Source organism: Aspergillus heteromorphus, assembly GCF_003184545.1.
Source record: "Aspergillus heteromorphus CBS 117.55 chromosome Unknown BO70scaffold_77, whole genome shotgun sequence".
NCBI classification, from domain to species: Eukaryota; Fungi; Ascomycota; class Eurotiomycetes; order Eurotiales; family Aspergillaceae; genus Aspergillus; species Aspergillus heteromorphus.
The window spans coordinates 46,613-67,068 of record NW_020290482.1 but is presented as its reverse complement, the minus strand read 5'-3'; the positions used below and the strand labels follow the sequence as shown (position 1 = coordinate 67,068).

At 18.9% G+C, this 20,456-nt stretch overlaps 2 protein-coding genes across 2 annotated transcripts; one reads left to right on the top strand and one right to left on the bottom strand.

The window, feature by feature from the left end:
- Positions 1-847: 847 nt before the first annotated feature.
- BO70DRAFT_303364 (Fcf2 domain-containing protein) lies at positions 848-1,853 on the top strand (the record flags this gene model as incomplete). The annotated part of the gene is made up of 3 exons (XM_025539790.1): positions 848-1,035; positions 1,103-1,262; positions 1,479-1,853. The coding sequence occupies 3 exons, from the start codon at positions 848-850 to the stop codon at positions 1,851-1,853; spliced, it is 723 nt and encodes a 240-aa protein (XP_025394121.1).
- A 102-nt stretch (positions 1,854-1,955) lies between these two features.
- BO70DRAFT_325747 (purine-nucleoside phosphorylase) lies at positions 1,956-3,740 on the bottom strand. The gene is made up of 8 exons (XM_025540654.1): positions 3,522-3,740; positions 3,169-3,446; positions 3,034-3,112; positions 2,887-2,966; positions 2,740-2,804; positions 2,484-2,683; positions 2,154-2,433; positions 1,956-2,089 (listed from the first exon to the last, which is right to left on the bottom strand). Exons 2-8 carry the CDS (start codon positions 3,371-3,373, stop codon positions 2,042-2,044), a joined length of 957 nt encoding a protein of 318 aa, XP_025394120.1. The 5' UTR covers positions 3,374-3,446; positions 3,522-3,740; the 3' UTR covers positions 1,956-2,041.
- Between the last annotated feature and the right edge of the window lie 16,716 nt (positions 3,741-20,456).

Sequence of the window (20,456 nt, the reverse complement as noted above, 5' to 3'; positions counted from 1 at the left end):
TTGATAAAGTAATATAGAGTACTAGTAAAGTAATTAAAACAGACTGTTTTAGAGAGCCCTAAAGGGCTTATATATATATATATATTTATCTATAAATTGAGAATATTTTCTGCCCGCTAAGGCGGTGAAGTAAATGTTTTTCAAACAACTCTATAGTTAATTACTAGGGGCGGGCCGCTATACCCGATTTTGAATTGAAAGGACAATGGTAAATGACCGTTGCAGAAGGTCTCTATTAATGCCCACCGGACCTAAGAGGGTAATTAGCGTGATAAACAGACCGCTAGTATGCACAGGTATATATACCCACCCCTATTTCCCTATTATACTACTAGTACTCCGTACTGCCTGAGGTACACTTGGTAGGAGGTACTACTCCGTACTAGTGTCTACGCTTAGGTACTGCGCGGAGTATCAAATCAGCCTAGCTGCAGGTGGGACTTGAGCGCGTCTGGAGCTAGATAAAATAACATTTCTTCCCGTATTCGGCTGCTTCTATTTTTCGCTTGAATATAGTAGATATTGTTACACATCTGGATAGAGAAAATAAACCAGATACTTGAACTTAAGCTGTTGTTTGTCAAACTTTATGTGGGCCAAGTCATTTACTCCGTTCAAACGCGCAATTAGGCGGTAATGGTACTAATACCTTACGTTCCGTTTGAAGTACGGGGTTGATGCCAAGGATGGCTAGGCTAGTACAAAGTAATAGGAACTCTGCCCCACAGCACAAATTTTTCCAGACCCGGAATCCTGCTATAAATACCGAGCATCAGTGCTTCAAGCTCTTAACTTCCTTTCCTTTCCTATTAGTTCCATACAGCATACACTCTGCTAGGTATAGGACATGACAGGGATAACATGTCGTGATGTGAGCAGCATCCCACCGCCGGATGCGGTCGGTTTGCAAGATCAAGATATCGAGCGACTACTCTTTGAGGCTGAAGACCGACTAAGGCCCAGCAATATTGGGCCTGCCAACTCTTTCAATACCTCGTGCTTAGTTGATAATGGTCTGGATATCACTTCACTGAAGTATGTCCTAACATTGTGATATAGCCCAGGCTTCTACATCCACTGAATACTAATATTTTATTACCAGTATCCCTAAACTAGCATCTGGTGGAACTTTGCAGCCTTACGTTCGCCAGCAGAGTGACTTTGCAGTTGTCGACACTGCCAGAATAGCAAATCATCCCACCCAGAACTTGCCCGCCAAGGTCGCATCAACAGGATTTAATCTCTCGAAGTCAAGCTCCAAGGTAAGATCAGCCAATTCTTCCTTATCACACCCACTTCAAATGCTATGAGGAAAACCAATCCAATCGCGTAAGCGCTTGATGCAGCTTAACATCCCGTACTGGGCTGCGCTGTGCCAATGAGAGCCCATTTTTGTTTCATAGTTACTCTGAGCATTGCGACTATTCTTATAACTTATCAAGTTAAATAAACTGAGCCCATGGCTAATTTCTTTGCAGGATAGGTCTACCGCTGGCAGCGATTGGTTCGATCTTCCGAAAACAGAATTAACACCAGGGCTTAAGCGAGATCTTCAACTTCTTCGGATGCGCTCGGTTTTGGATCCAAAGCGGCATTACAAGAAGGATGGCGGTAGAGCGCGACCTCCTCCTTATTCTCAGGTGGGAACAATAATCGAAGGCCCAACCGAGTTTTTCAGTAGCCGCATTGCTAAAAAAGATCGCAAAAAGTCTTTCGTTGAGGAGGCACTAGCGCAGGAACGAGAAAACAAGCGGTTCGAGGCCAAGTATAGGGGTATCCAAACTCACAAGCAGAGTGGGAAACATTCCTTTTACAAAAACTTACGAGCGAAAAGAAGCAGTAAAGGAAAATGAAACAAATGGTGCTCTCTTACGATAACCATAGCACCCGGCCTCCTACCAAAGCCACCGATTTCAAGGCTTGGACCTACGTTGGCCACAATGTAGTATCTGATGCTTCTGCTTACAGTCAAAGGTTCTCGCTATCCAGTGCCAATCAGATGTTGCTACCTGTTCTGTCCACGATGGCTGGGTTTGCAGTCTCACGAGCTCGGGTTGAAGATATTGGCAACCGTTTGTACAATGAGTTTCTGCATTTGGTCACTATCGGCTGGGAGAAAAAAAGAGAGAAACGAGGTCCCGAATGGTGCGTACCTGCATATTGGTTGCCGCAGAGCGGCCAGCTTCGAGAACTTCTTCGTGATTCGCCTTCCCTTCTTGCAACATGGCATCCAGCTCTGTCATACTCTTTCCTTGGAGAATATGGGCGTCTCCTCGGGGTATGGGGGCAAAAACAGCTTTGTTTGTTACTAGGCTGAGGGCCAGGACTCGAATCCCACAATGCCGGGCGACAACAATCTCCGGCACGGTCGACATGCCGACTAAATCTGCGCCAAGCTGGCGAAGCATGCGACATTCAGCTCTGGTCTCGTAGCTGAAAAGTTCAGCACTGATATTTAATCGGGGTACAAGATCTTGTCTCACCTAGGTCCCCCAACGAAGGCGTAGACACCTTCGTGGAGTTTACTTTTGTCTGTACCAATTACCCTGTTCCAGGCTTGATGGACGTGGCGACGCAACTCGAGGTCGTAAGCATCCGACAGCGGAGGGAATCGAAGCCCAAACTCTTCAGAATTCGGCCCGCGCAGTGGGTGAATCCCTGCCAGACCGGCTAGGAATATGTGCTGTGATCGATTGTCAGTCGATGCACATCTTGATTTTTTACTGTCACTGCACACACATCGTTTATCAATACAACGTCTCCTACCATATAGTCGGGGTTCAGTCCTCCAGCGGCGTTGGTTACTATGGCCCGTATAGACAAAATCATTAGCCAATCTGTGTAGATCTATACTCCCTCTTTGCCCGGGCAATGGTGTAAACTCACAGATCATGGAGTCGATCCCTAGAAGTTTGAAAACACGTACGGGGAACGTCACGTCATCAACCGAATGCCCCTCATAATAACTATCGTTGCGAAGAAGCTCTTAGCAGGCGACGCATAGTATTTGTGCCAGTATCATTGTAGACTTACTGAGCGCGACCGACCATCAAAACAGCTGGAACTTGGCCATTAAGAAGCCCAAAAACTAATTTCCCAGCATGTCCTGCCACTTATGAATGAATGAGCGCTGGACTCCATGGAAGTCGAAAGTCGATGGGGAAATACCTGTTAACTTTGGAAAGTAAGGTATAGAAGCGTAGTCAAATTCTACTCGAGGAAGTTCATGGAGTGTGCTCGCAAGACCTCCCAGACCAGATCCACAAACGATTGCAACGCGAGGAGCCTTCAGGATCTCTGGCAGTCTTTCCTTCAAGAAAGATGCGGCTTCACTTGCCCGCTGAAATGATGGTAGGTTGCTGGATGGTGCCATGATTTCAAATATATTGAATATCACATCCACGTCTTCGAGTAGATCTATATAAAAAAAAACTTGTTAAAGAGCACTCCAAGAAATCCAGGAGCAAATTTAAAGTTAGTCGGACTGCTATAACTATAGGGAGAAGTGGTTATTTCCCTACCTAGTGTTTGTTGGTGGTGCTCTTATAAGAACTACCTACCGTAAAAGTGGGAAATGGAGGGGTATTCAAGTACGGAGTACGGAGCAGTTCTTGAGGAAGGTTTGCTTCAAGCTTGTGACTTAGGTAGCGTTCCCATACATGGGACACCCAAAACTTCCAACTTAGGTTTCTTTAGTGGTAGTTTGTTCATATTGAGTACCTAAGTAGGCAAGGTTGTAGGTAGACAGACAGTACGGAGTAATCCGGAGTATACCGGTTGGTACTTGCTATGTATGTAATTTCCATAGCCCAATCTGCCCACCTTTTGTATCCCAATCCTCCCAGTCCCGTCCTAAAAGGTAGGTTACTTTCAGATATACGGAGTATCTATTAGATAAGTAGTTTATTAATACCTCGTACACGCTGTGAGACTACTGAATATACAAAGTAGCTTGATTTTACACGTGTACACTGTGCAGGAAAGCAGGCTCTAAGCAGAGAGGAAGAATCTATACTGTATACAGAGAGATCCAATTATGCATTATGTAGAGGACGAATGTGGGATAATGGTGATTTATAGGTAGGTAATATTACTAGTCTCTGTCCCTTTGGGAAGGGTTAGTGGAAGGGGGCGGCGCCGTGGTGTTGGTCGAACACGGGACTGCCTAAAACTACAACACACTAGATATATTATAACAAAATCTTATTTTATTATATCAGCTTTCTCTAAATTTAACAAAGACAGTAAAAGAAGAAGTATATATATATATATATATATTATATAATAAAATTATAATTTTAAGATTTTTTTTAAAAAAAAGATCTATAATACTCTACTTTATATTTAATAATATATATTAAGAAAATTCTTAGAATTTTTATTCTTATTATTAAATTTATTTAAGAAAAGTAGATATAGAAATTAAGTATTAAATTCTTAATAAATAATAAATAATAGTAAAATATTATTAAATATATTGTAGATTTAGTCAATCCTGTCAAACTAGGCTTGTCATTACCCGCTTATCAGCTCGGGATTCGCTCGGCCCGGCTTGCCAAGAGAACCCGCTTGAGAAAGTGAATAGACTTGATAAACAGATTTAAATTTTTTAGATCTGACTTAATTAAATTAATAAGTCTATCTTAGATTAAGTAAGCTAAATTTTATAAGCTTAAGTATTATTTCTTGACTTAATATATTTATATTATATAAATAAATTATATATAATTATAAAAATTTTAAAATTAATAAATCTATTTATTTTTTATATTTTATAAAAAAACTAACTTTAGATAAAAAATATAAATTATATAAAAAATACATATAATTAATTATAAATTAAATATATATAAAAATAAAATAATTTTTTTTTAATTATAATAAAAGTCTAAATAAATAGATCTTTATTATAATTATTTAGATTAATATAAAAAGACAGAGAGACTTAATCAAGATTTTAGTTATAATAAATTGAAAAAAATATAAAAAAATTAAAAAGTTAGATATCTTATAGATAAGATTTCTAATTTTTAATTAAATTTTTATATAATATAGCTGCGCAGGGATTAGAATTATTAAAAAATTTATAAAAGATTTATATAAAATTTTTCTAAGATTATATAATTCTGCTACTATTTTCTGACTTTTATCTAGTTTTTTTTATAAATAATTATATCTGTAAGAATTCTGTAAATTATATATTACATTAATATAATTATTTCATGAGGAACTGTTTTTATAGTATAAATATTTCTTATAATATAATATATTATAAAAATTATAAGAATTACTATTCTTATATAGCAGAAGTTTATTTATTTATAATATAAAGATTTTTTTTTATTTAAATCTAACTCTGAATAAATTTTAGAAATTTATTATAATTTATAATAAATTTATAACAGATCTTCGCGATAATATATATATATATATTATAAATTAAGTATTAATTATTTAATACATAATATAATACTTAACTAAAACTTTATTATCTGTAATTCTAAATAGTTTTTTTATAATAATATAATAAATAATCTATTTATTATTTTAAATATATAGTCATATTTATATTTATATATTATAATAAAATAGTATTAATAAAATATAAGAAACAATTTATTATTTTATTTAATTTATAATTATTTTTATAAAAAAACTAAATAATATATACTTTTCTGAATTATATTTAAATAATAAATAAATGAAATTATATAATAAAATAATTTATTATAGTTAATAAATTAATTATTTAAAAATTTAAATAAAAAAAAAGACTTTTATATAAATTATAATAATAAAATAAGAAAAGAAAAGTCTAGAGAAATTTTTTAAAGAATTTCATAAAATTTTTTATTATTAGTAGTATTAACTAATTAAATAATTCAAAAAAGCCAAACTTAATACTATTATTTACAAAATAATTATTAAGAATATAATTAAAATAAAAAAAAATTTATATAAGAAATATTATAATTAATTCTTTAAGATTAATTATAATATTTTATTATACAAATACTCTGAAATAAAATTCTTATTATTTAAATTATTTTTTATTTATAAATTAAAAAAATAATCTAAATAAAATAAATTAAAAATTTATATTAATTAAGATTATAATTCTTTATCTAAAAGATTTTAAAAAAAAATTTTGTAAAAAAATATTATTCTGTAATAAATCTTAAAAAAAATTAAAAATAAAATAAAAAGAACTCTATTTTAAATATAAAAATAATAAATATTCTATGAAAAATTATAAAAATAAATTAAATAAGATAATTATAATAAAGTCTATTAAAAATCTTAAATAATAAAAAATTAAAAAAAGAATAAATCTTAAAAAAAGTTATATATTAGAATATATTAATAATAAAAAGTATTATTGAATTAAAAATATTTTAAAAAAATATATCTAAAGAATTCTTTTTTTATAATATAAAAATTATTAAATTATAATATAAATATTATTAAATTATAATATAAATATTATTAAATTATAATATAAATATTATTAAATTATAATATAAATATTAATAGATAGCAGCTATCTAAGCTATAAAATAATTAATAAAATATTTATATAATAAAACAAGTTATTAATAATAAAAATTAATTTTTAGCGAATAAAAAGAGTTACTAAATAAATAAAATATCTAATATATATTATATAAATCTATTTAAATATAGATATATACTCAGAAAAAAAGATCTTTTTTCATTTTATTAAATAGACTTAAATATAATCTTATTTTAGAGATATTTTAAATAAAAAGACTTAATATATAACTAGAGCTAAAATAAAAATGATTATATTTTTATATAATAAAAACTAGAATTATATAATCTAATTTAAAAAGAAATTAAAAATAAATATTATTCAGATTTCTGTTATTATTATAGATATATTTATATAATAATATTAATATATAAAAATCAAGAATCTTAAAATATTTTCATTATAATAAATAATATTTAAAAAAGATTTAATTTAAAATTATTTATTAATTCTTAAATAAAACTATCTAGATATTATTATAATATTTTTTAATCTTTTAAATAAACTACTTTTTTATTATAAAAAAGATATAACTTATAAAATTAAGCTAATATGAAAAAATAGATAAGATTCTTAAATATTATAAGCTTTTTTATATAATATATTTTATAATAAATTATTAAATGAAAAGTTTATTAGAATTAATTATTTATTTATTATAATATTTATTTTTTTTATATAAAAATTAGAAAAAGAACTCTGCTTTGTATAAATTATTATATATTAAATATAATTATTTAAAAGAATTAATATTTTTAATTTTTAATTTATAAAATACTTAATTAGATTAGATAAGCTAAATAATTTATTAAAATTAGTATTTTTTTATTTTTTATTATATATAAATTATTAAGAACTAAGAATAGATAATAATGTTTTATATAAGATATAAATTATATAAATAATTAATAATTTATTTTAATCTTATTAATATTTTAAGTATTTTTTAGAAATTTATTAATTAAATTCTTAAAAAGTATCTAGATAAGTTCTGTGTACTTTATATAAATAATATATTTATTTATTTAAATAAATCTTTAAAAACAAATAAGAATATATATAAAACATCTTTATTAAATAAAATAAAATAAAACTATATCTAGATATTAAGAAATATAATTTTTTAAAAAAAAGAATTAAATATCATAAATTTATTATATAAATAAAAAGAAATCTAGATAAATTCAGTAAAAATTTAAATTATTTAAAAATAAAAATTCTTAATAATTATAAATATTATATAAGAATTTCTGAGCTTTATTAATTTTTATAAATAATTTATTAAAATCTTCTCAGAGATAGTATAGCTCTTAAATAAATTAATATAATAAAATATAATCTTTTAATAAATATTAGATTATTAAATAATTTTTAAAAATTAAAAAATATTTTTTTAATTTAATCATAATTTTATTTTATTCTGAATATATAATAATTATAGAAATAGATTTATCTAATTATAATATAAAAAAGGTTGTTTTATAATATAATAATAATAATATATTATAATCTTATATATACTTTTTAAAATAAAATATATTAATAAAATATAATTATCTAATTTATAATAAAAGACTATATACTGTTATATAAAATCTTAAATAATAAAATATCAAATTATAATTAGTATAAACTTTTTAAATAATAATTAATTTTAAAATCAAAATAAATTTTTTAAGAAAGCTGATTAAATAATATATATAATAATTTTTAATTTTAAGCTAATTTACTTTTAAATTAATTTATAGAAGTAGAAATAAGAATAAACAAATAAATATTTTATTATAATATAAGTAAGATATATTTATAAATAAGAATAATTATTTTTAAAGCTATATAATTTAATTCTTTTTTAATTAAATAAGTCAGTAAATATAGATGTGATTGTATTTATTTTAATAAAAATTATAAATAAATTAAAATAAATATTATATATTAATACAGAGAGCTGAAGAGAAGCTTATAATAATAATAAATTATATTAAAAAATAATTAAAACCCTAACTCAAAAATTAAAAAAAAGATTTATTATAATTAAATTTTAGAGTATTTATTATTAAATATATATTAATAAATAAAATATATATCTACTTCTAGAAAAAATATTTTAAATTTTAAATCTTTTTATAAAAATATTATTTAGTATACTTATCATTTAATACTAGTAGAATATCTTGATTATAAAATAATATATATATTAATTAGCTAACTATATTTCTGACTTATAATATTAAAGAAAATATAAAAGTTTATAAAAAATTATAATATTTATAATTATATAAAAATCTAAAAAAAAGAAAGAATCTTATTATTAAAATTATTAATTATATCTAATTAAGTATAGAAAGATATTACTATAAATTTTATTATTAATTTATTAAAGAGTAAAAATTATTTAAATATTTTAATAATAATAGATTAACTCTTAAAGAGTATAATCTTAAAACTTATAATAAAGATTAATCAAGAGATAGTTATATAAGTTATTATATAATTATTTATAAAAAAGTATAAAATCTTAAGATCTATTATATCTAATAAAAAGATATAATTTAAAAATAAAATTTAAACACAAGTATATTAATTAATAAAAATCTAATAAAGATTTTTTATAATCTATTATTCAGAGATAGACAGAGCTAGAAAATAAATAAATAATATAATTAAAATATATATCTATATTTATATTTTATATAATTAGATTAATTAAAAACAGCTATTATTTTTAAAAAAGCTGATTCTAAATAATTATATATTTTTATTTATTAGAATAAATTTTTTCTTTCTAAATTATAGATATTATCTTATACTATTCTTATTAATAAAAAATTAAGAATCTTTAATAAAAGAATTAATATAAAGTCTAATCTAATAAAAAAAAGTTATTATATAAATTATTAAAGAGATTTAAGAATAAGTATAAGTATTAATAATCTATATATAAAAATAAATAAAAAATAAGTAAATCAATAAAGAGATCTGATATCTAGATATAAAAAAAATAAAATCTGAATAAATATATAAGAAAAGATAAAAAGATATAGTTTAAATATTCTTATTTTTTTTTCTTTTTTTTTTCTTTATTAATTCCTTCTGTATCAACAATTAATCATTGGATTAGCTTAATCCAATTATTTTCCTAATATCTTTCTTTAGTTCGCTTAGAAAATACTAAAAATAATTATTATCTTTTAAATTAGTAAGAATCTATTAATTATAAATTTATTAGCTTTTAGTATTATCTTATTCTCAGATACTAAGATAAAGTCTAAAAGAATATAAATATTTAATTTTTTTTTATTTCTATTTTTTTTATTCTTCTTATTTAGCTGGCTTGAAAAATAATAACAATAATAATTATTTTTTAAATTAATAAAGATTTATTTATCATAAATTTAGTAGTTCTTAATATTATCTTATTTTCCTGAATTCTTTATATATAATAAATAAGAGAAATAAATATAATTTTTTTATTACTAGTCAAGGCCTGCTATTAAGTAATTTTATTGAATTCTTTATATATAATAAATAAAAGAAATTAGTATAATTTCTTTATTATTAATTAATCTTTGTTTAAATTATTCTTAATATTTTCAGGTAGCAGAGTCAGTAACTATTAATAAAAAGAAATAAATAAAAAATATTTATTACTAATAAAAAATAAAATAATAATATCTATTTATTAAATATAAAAATTTAGAAGAAAGAATATAAATACTTAATTTTTTTTCTTATTTTTTTTATTAATCTCTGCTCTTCTTCTACAGTTGCTTGCTATAATAAAAATAAGAAAATCTTATATTAACCTTTTTTTATAATTATCTAATCTTAGTAATAATTAGCTATAATAATTATTATATTTATTGTATAAGATAAATTCTATATTATACTAAAAAAATAAAACTTATTCCAAGATTTTATTTATAAATATTTAGACTATTTCTTCTCTTAAAAAATATCTAATATTAATATATATATATATATATATTATTAGTATTAAAGCTTTTTATTTTTTTTAGTAATTAAGCTCTAAAAACTGACTTATATCTGTAAGCAGATCTTTATAGATAATAAATTAATTCTCTATTAATTAATATAATTTTAAATAATTAATTAACTTGAATTAGAAATATATAAAATTAAGAGCAGTACTAAGAATTCTATTAATTTTAATTAAATTCTAATTATCTGTTAGTCTATTTATTAAATTAATATTATTTTTTTAGAGATTAATTAAATATTATCTATACTATCTTTTGTTTCTTCTTTCTTTTTTTCTTTATTATCTAATAAGATTTATAAAAGACTTTTATAGATTCTGCTATAAAAAATATATAGTTTTTTTTCTTTTTTTTATATTTAGAAAAAGGATAGTAATATTATTAATTATAGACTTGAATAAAATAAGCTGAATTATTTTATAATCTTATTTAAGAATTCTTTTTATTATATATAATAAAGATATTTTATAGAGCGTTAACTGGCTCTTAAGTAATCTAAATATATTTAATTTATTTAATATAATAATACAATCTTTATTTCTATTCTCTGTATTATTATATCTTATTTTGAATAAATTTAATTAGATATTTATTCTTTTTGTTAATTTAAATAATAAACAATTATTAGTTATTTATTTATTATAATAATTATTTATCTATTACTATTAGTTATAATGAATCTATATAAAATATATTATAAATTTTGATACAATATTTAGTTAAACAGAATAAGTTTTTAATATTTTATAATAATATATTTTATATTTTTTTAATCTAGTTACTTACTAGATTAATCAGTAATAATATTCTTTAGATTTAATCGAATTATATTATTTTTTGATATCTGAATAAAGATATTCTATATCTATTAGTCTATTTTTTAATTTTTTATTATATATATAAAAAAGATACTTGTGTCTAGTTATTAATTATTTTTAATTATATAAATAACAATTTTATTTATTTATACAAAACTGTTTAAAATACTCTTATATAAACTAGATTAATCTTTAATCATATTAAAAAAAAAGAATTATATTTATAACTAAAAAAATAATATTTTTATAATAATAAAAATCTGAAAATTAATAATTAATTTTAGAAGTAAGAGAAATTAGATTTAGTTATAATAACTATATTATATATATATTTTTAGATAGACTTTAATTATACTACTTGTCTATTTAATAGCTCTGTCTATCTAAGAATAATAAATTATAAAAGATTATTTTTTAATTTTAATAAAATTATATAATTATTTCTATATTTCTTCTATAAATTATCTGCCGCGATCTAAAATAATAGATTATAATATTTTATATTATTAAATATATTAGTTCAGAACTGTTTATATAATGATTTTAATAATTATTAATTTTTATAATTATTAGAATTACTTCTTTAGTCAGATAATTAGTAATTATAAAAAAAATTAATATATTTATTATTTTTAAATAATTTAATAATAAAATCTATACTAATATTCTATTAAGAATATTTAGATATTAGAGAAGATTTTAATAATCTATATTTTTATTTATATCAGGCGAGGGATTTATAATAAATATTATAATTTTATATAAATCTTTAAATATTCTATATTATATTAGACTAAAAATACTTATAATTAATAATCTTATAGATCTGCTTTTTTTCAGATATTTTATTAAAAGAATTATATAGTTTTTATATTAGTCTGATTTATAGTAATTCAGATTTTAATATTTATTTTTATTTTTTAAAAATCTTTAAATTTAAGCAACAAAAAACTTTTATATACTTTGATTAATTATTATCTTAATTTTCTAATAAATCTAATTCTTATTCTTAGTTTTTTTTAATAATTAATAATATCTGTAGAGATTAATATTATTTTTAAAAATTTAATAATAATAGTCTTTCTATATTTTTCTAACTAAAATAAATAAAATATTTATAATATTATTTATTTATGTTAATTATTTAAACTATCTTAAATCTATTAGAAGAGTATATCTGCTTAATTATTCTTAATATTTTTATAATAAATAATAAGAATTAAATTTATTAAAAAAGAGAGTTTATTTAATATATTTTTCAGATAGTTTCTATAGAAAGTAAAAATATTCTAGATTTTTATAATTAATAATTATTTTAAAAAGTTTAATTAAATATAATTTTATATCTTAGGCTTTCATATATTAAATAACTACTAATAATTTCTTATTATAAATTTTATAGTTATTCTTAATTAAAAAGAGTTATTAAGAGAAATATATATATAGATATAAATTTTTATTTTTATTATATTAAAAGAAATATTTTTTTAAATTATAATTAAATAGATCTATTTTTAATACTATCTGTTAATTAAAATTAGAAAGAATAAATATTAGTTTAATATAAAAAAATATTTTTAGATAGAGAAAGCTATTCTAATATTCTTATATTTATTAGAATAGAATATTTTTTTATAAGCTGATAAAAAGACTTAAGTAAATCTAAGAAATTTAATATAAACTAATAATAAAAATTAATAATAAAAATTAATAATAAAAATTAATAATTAAAATTAATAAATCTAATAAATTTATATATCTTTTTAATAATAATAGAAATATTTTATTTTTATATATTATAGATCTTCTTCAAGTCTGTATTAATTTTTTATCTAATTTTAATAATAAATTCTAAATTTTTAATCTTCTTTTATTTAAATTTATATTTATTAATATTTTAATATAGTTCTGCTTTCTGTAGTTTAGTTAGAACTAGTTGAATATAATCTTTATATTATTATTAAATTTATAATAAAGAAATAAGAATATTATTTAAATAAATTAGATAAAACTTATATAAATTTTGACAAAGAATTTAATTAATATATTTTTTCAAGAATACTTAAAATATTTATTAAGCTAAACAGAATAATAAGTTATTTATATAATTTATATTATATATAAAAAATTATTATCTATTTCTAATCTTTTTTAATATAGATTTTATAAAATATAGCAGAGTCTCAGAAACATTTAGTTTAGTAAATTATTTAATTTTTTTCATCTAATATAGTATCTTATGAATTAGAAAAAAAGAATAGTAATCTTTTTTAATAATTATATTTAAATCTTAATAATTAATATAAAATTAGAGATTACTATTAGATTTCTAAAGAAAAAAAATAAATACTGCGGCTGCGAAGCTGCTGATATAAATAAGTTTCTTATTTAATAATTTAATAAATTTCTTTTAAAATATAATAAACTCTTTTTTTAATATTGTTAGGGGCAGAACCCATACACTATGGAGAGCCGAGCCTGTATATATAAGAAGAAATAACTAGTGTTTAAAAAGAGATTCTCAGAAATCTAATAATTTTATATATATATATATAATTTTAAAAATTATTTATTTAATAAAATAGACTAGTTAAGTTAGATTATTCTAAAATATATTTTATAATATTATTTTTTTCTTAGAGATCTGACTAATAATATTAATCTGATTATATAGATTTTATAATCTATTTTACTATAACTTTATTCTTAGTTTAGTATTAATAATATTTCTGATTTATTTTAATCTTATTTATAGTTTATATTTATCTTATTTATACTTTAATCTTAGATATTAAGATAAAGTCTAAGAATATAAATACTTAATTTTCTTCTTTTTTATTTTTATCTTTCTTTTATATTTTTTTTATTTAATTAACTTAAAAAATAATAAGAATAACTGCTATTCTTCAGACTAGTAAAAATTTATTAATTATAAGTTTACTAATTTTTAGTACTATCTTATTTTTAATACTAAAATAGAATTTAAAAAATAGAAATATTTAATTTGTTTTTTTATTTTTTTTTATTCTTTCTATTTAGTTGGCTCAGAAAATAATAAGAATAATTATTATCTCTTAGATTAATAAGAATTTATACTGACTAAGATTTATTATTAAATAATCTTCTTAAATTCTCTGTATATAATAAATAAGAGAAATGGATATAATCTTTTTATTATTAATTAATTTCTAATTAGATTATTCTTAATATTTTTGATTAATAAATTTAATAATTATTAGAAAAGATTTACTACTAATAAATTAATATTTATTAAATATAAAGATTTAGTAGAAAAAATATAAATACTTAATTTCTTTTTTTTTTTTTATTTATAATTATTTTTTTTAATGTCTACTCTTTCTTCTATAATTATTTATAACATATCTTTTTTTTATTAACTTTTATTTTTTCTTAATAATTATATGTCTGCTGCTTTTTTTTTTAATAAAATAATATTAATATTATATCTTTCTTCTAGAAGAAGTGTTTTATTATATTAAATAAATTTATTATATTATAGAATTTTATTCGCGGGAATCTTAAATATTTATTTTTCTGAAAAATATATAATATAAAATAAGAAGGTTATATTATTACTAATATTAAATATTTCCGATTCTCTAATAGAAAAGTTATAAAAGTTAATCTAATTATATAAACTTATTTTTTTAATAATAATAAGTAAATATTTTACTAATTAATATAATATCAGATAATTTACTAACTTAGATTTAAAATATATAAAATTAATAATAGTACTAAGAATTTTATTTGCTTAGACTAAGCTATAGCTTATATATCTATATAATTAGTTTTTTATTAATTTATCTACTACTTTTTAGAACTGAAAATTTAATATTTTCTTTTTAAAAATTAATTAAATACTATCTATAATTATTTTCTTTCTTTTTTTTATTACTAACTTCGGGCCAGATTTTCTTCTATTCTCTCTTTTTTTTTTATATATTTAAAAAAAAGATAACAGTAATATTAATTATAGACTGAAATAGATTAAGTAGAATTATTTTATAATTTTATTTAAGAATTTTTCTAGTTATATATAATAAAGATATCTTATAAAAGTTTAACTAGCTCTTAAATAATCTAAATATATTTAATCTATTTAATATAATAACATAGTCTTTATTTCTGTTTTTTATATTATATCTTATTCTAAATAACTTTAATTAAATATTTATTTTTTTTAATCTAAATAGCAGAGACTTACTACTTATTTATTTATTATAAAAGTAATCTATCTATTACTGCTGATTATAATAGATTTATATAAAATATATTAACACTTTAATAAAAATATTTAGTTAAATGAAGTAGATTTCTAATATTTTTATAATAATATATTTTATATTTTTTTAGTTTAGCTTTTTACTAGATTAATTAATAATATTATTCTTTAGATTTAATTAAATTATGTTATCTTTCTTATATTTAAATATAAATATTCTAAGTCTATTAATCTATCTCTTAGTTTCTTATTATATATATAAAAATAATTTATATTCAGTTATTAAGTCTTTTTAATTATATAGATAATAGCTTTATATATTTATATTAAGCTCTTTAAGATATTATTCTATAATATTAATTTATTCTTAATTAAATTAAATAGAAATAAATTATATCTATAATTAAGAAAAAAAATAATATTTTTATAAAAATAAAGATTTATAAATTAATAATTAACTTTATAAAAAAAAGAAGCTAGATTTAGTTAAATTAATTATATATTATATATATATTCTTAGATAAATTTTATTTATATTATTAGTCTGTTTAATAGCTTTGTTTATTTAAAAATAATAAATAATAAAAACATATCTTTTAATTTTAATAAGATTATATAATTATTATTATATTTTTCTTATAAATTATCTGCTGTAATCTAAAATAATAAATTATAATATCTTATATTATTAAATATGTTAATTTAGAATTATTTAGACAGTAATCTTAGTAATTATCTATTTTATAATTATCAGAATTATTTCTTTAATTAAATAATAAATAATTATAAAAAGATTCATATATTCTTAATTTTTAAATAATCTGATAATAAAGTCTATACTAATATTCTATTAAAAATATTGAGATATTAGAAAAGATTTTAGTAGATTGTATTTTTATTTATATTAGATATAGAATTTACAATAAATATTATAGTTTTATATAAATCTTTAAATATTTTATATTATATTAGACTAAAAATACTTATAGCTGATTATTTTATAAATCTATATTTATTTTAAATATTTTATTAAAGAAGAATTATATATTTTCTAGATTAATCTAATTTATAAAAGCTTAAATTTTAATATTTATTTATATTTTCAGAAACGCAGGACTCTCTGATTATTAATAATATATTTAAAAATAAAGATTTTTAATTTTAAATTAAAAAATAATTTTTATATACTCTAATTAACAGCTATCTTAATTTTCTAATATATCTAACTCTTATTTTTAATTTCTTTTTATTAATCTATAATACTCATCGAAACTAGTATTACTTTTAATAATATGATAATAATAATTTCTTAATATTCTTTCAATTAAAATAATTAGAATATTTATAAAGATATTGATCAATTTTAATTATTTAAATTATCTTAATATTATAAGAAGAATATATCTGCTTAATTATTTTTAATACTCTTATAATAAATAAAAAAAATTAAACTTATTAAAAAGGACTTTATTTAATATATTACTTATATAATTTATATAAAAAATAGAAATATTCTGGATTTTTATATTTAATAATTATTCTAAATATTTTAATTAAATATAGTTCTATATTTTAGATTTTTATATATTAAATAACTATTAATAATCTTTTATTATAAATCCTATAATTACTCTTAACTAAAAAGAGATATTAAGAGAAATATATATATAAATATAGATTTTTATTTTTATTATATTAAAAAGAATCTTCTTTTAAATTATAGTCAGAGAAGTCTGTCTTAAATACTATTTTTAAATTAAAATTAAAAAAGATAAATATTAATTTAATATAGAAGAATATCTATAAATAATTAAAATTATTCTAATATTTTTATATTTATTAAAATAGAATATTTATTTTAATAAATTAATAAAAAGACTTGAATAGATCTGAGAAGCTTAATATAAATTAATAATAAAAATTAATAAATTTAATAAATTTATATAATTTTTTAATAGTAATTAGAGCTTTCTATTTTTATATAATATAAATCTTTTTAGAATTTATATTTATTTTTTATTTAGTTTTAAAAATAAATTCTAGATACTTAATCTTTTTTTATTTAAATTTATATTTATTAATATCTAGATATAGCTCTGCTTTTTATAATTCATTTAAAATTTATTAAATATAATCTTAATCTTATTACTGAATTTCTGATAAAAAAAGTATTATTTAAATAAATTAAGCAGAACTTGTCTAAATAGTTATATAAAATTTAATTAATATATTTCTAAAAAATACTTAGAGTATTTATTAGATTAAATAAATTAATTATTTATGTATATAATTTATATTATATACAAAAGATTATTATCTATTTGTAATTTTCTTTAATATAAATTTTATAAAATATAATAGAGATATTCAGCTTAATAAATTATTTAATTTTTTCATCTAACTAAATATTTTATAAATCAGAAAAAAAGAATAATAATTCTTTTTATAAATTATATTTAAGTCTTAATAATTAATACAGAATTAAAATCTATTATTTAATTTTTAAATAAAAAATAAATATTATAATTATAGAGTTACTGATATAAATAAATCTTTTATTTAATATTTTAAGAAATTTCTTTTATAATATAATAAACTTTTGGTATATATATTATAAAACTATTTTTAAAATAATTATAGAATCTTATTATCTTTTTATTTTAATTTAATAATATAATTAATCTTTGAATTACAGAGCAGAAAAAGAGCTTTAATATCTTTTAATTTAAAGAATTTAAGAAATTATTAATAATATAAAGAAAGAATATTCTTTAGATTTAGTTTTAATTTTTTATATAATTCTTTTTAGTATTCTGAAATAATATAGTAAATATTTTTATAATTACTTTTAAAATTCTTTTTAACTAAGATTTAAAATACAGTAATAAATATCTTTATTAAAAGAATTTATATTATTATTATTATGTTTAGTTTTAACTAAATTATTTAAAAATAGATATAGCTTTAGTTTAGTTTAATTTTTTTTATTATATTTTCTTAATTAAAATAAGTCTAAGATAATATTTTATTTAAGCAGATACTTTATAATATATATATAAATATTAGATTTAATATATATATTAATATTTAGTTATATAAGAATAATATAATTAATTATTCTTTTTTTATTAGCTCTAATTATTAAAATAAATATAATAAAAATTAATTTTAAATTTTATTTCTGTATAAATTTCTGACTAATAATTATTTTATAAATTAAATATTTATTATTTATTATTATTTCAATATTAATTCTTTAATTTATAATAATCTTTATAAATAAGAATCTGATATTTATATATTATTTTTTAAAATCTTTCTAGTTTAAACTAACTATCCTATTTAAATATCTTGATTTATAATTTTATATAAAAACTATTTTTTTAAATAATTCTTATAATTATCTAAGATATTCTTAGATTAATTCTTTTTTTAAATCGCGAGCGCGATATATATAATTAATTAAATAGAAAAATTTTTATTATATTCTCTAATCAGATATTTTTATTTTTTATAATCAAAATAAATATTTATTTCTCTTCTTTAAAGTTTCTGTATAATTATTTATTTTATTAAAGGAAGATTTTATTTATATATTTTTTTATATTAAGCTAGCTCTTGATAATTTATAGTTATATTAATATATTTATAATTTATAATATTAAATAAATTAATTATTATTATAAACTAATAGTAGTTCTGTCTCTAAAATCTTCTTTTTATCATAATCTTTTTAATATTATAATTATACCGCTACAGTTAATTATAATATCTTTTATAAATAAAGGTTCTCTGTAGATTTATAATAATATATTAAAAATATAGCTAAGAATATTCTTTAATATAATAATATAAAGATTATTATCTCAGATAATATCTTTAGCTTATATAAATATAATATTAAAGTTTTCTAGAAATTCTTTAAAATTGTGATTATTTTATTAATATAAATATAACTTATTTAATATTTTCATTTTCTGATCTTTATTCTTATAGATCTTATTTAATTTAATAATAATATTAATATAAATAATTTTATTATGAAGATTTTTATATTAAAATAAGATTCGTCTTGCTATATTATTTTTTAAATAACTTAAAAAATAAGTATAATTTAAAATTAAAAAGGTTTTATTTATTATTTTTTTTAAAGACTTTAAAAATATTTTCTATTAAGATAATAGATTTTTTTATTATCTAAGTATTTCTAATTTTCTATAATTTACTAATTTATTAATTAAATTATTTCTGTTTATTTTATTATTATATCTTATAATAATTTTATTATTTTATTATTTATTATTCTGCTTTATTTAATCTGTGTGTTAAATTAATAAGATATTATATTTATATTAAATCTTTTATTATCTTTTTATATATAATCGATTACTGATTTATAATATTCTTTTATAAATTATTAATATTTTAGTTATATAATTAATTATTGAACTATAGTATTTTAATTAATTTATTTTAATTTATATACAGCCAATTGCTGAACTGTAGTATTCTAATTAATTTATTTTAATCTATATATAATTAATTACTAAACTATAATATTTCTTTTTATGAATTATTTTTAATATTAGAGATAGAATTTATAAGCTATAAAAAATCAAGTCTGTATATATAAGAAAAGATAACTAATATTTAAAAAAAGATTCTTAAAAGTCTGATAATTATATATATATATATAACTCAGCATATTATTGGTCCAATAAGATACATAGTAGGCCGCTGGCGCAAGTTACTGGGAGATTGTGGCCAGTTGTGGCCAGTTGTGGCCAGTTGTATAACAGTTTCTTATAATTACTGACTAAAATAAATAATAAGTATTT

Coding starts and splice junctions, on each gene's coding strand:
- BO70DRAFT_325747 (XM_025540654.1), bottom strand. CDS start 3,373: ATGGCACCATCCAGCAACCTACCATCATTTCAGCGGGCAAGTGAAGCC. Junction 3,113..3,168: donor TTACTTTCCAAAGTTAACAG/GTATTTCCCCAT, acceptor TTCATTCATAAG/TGGCAGGACATGCTGGGAAA. Junction 2,967..3,033: donor TTGATGGTCGGTCGCGCTCA/GTAAGTCTACAA, acceptor TCGCAACGATAG/TTATTATGAGGGGCATTCGG.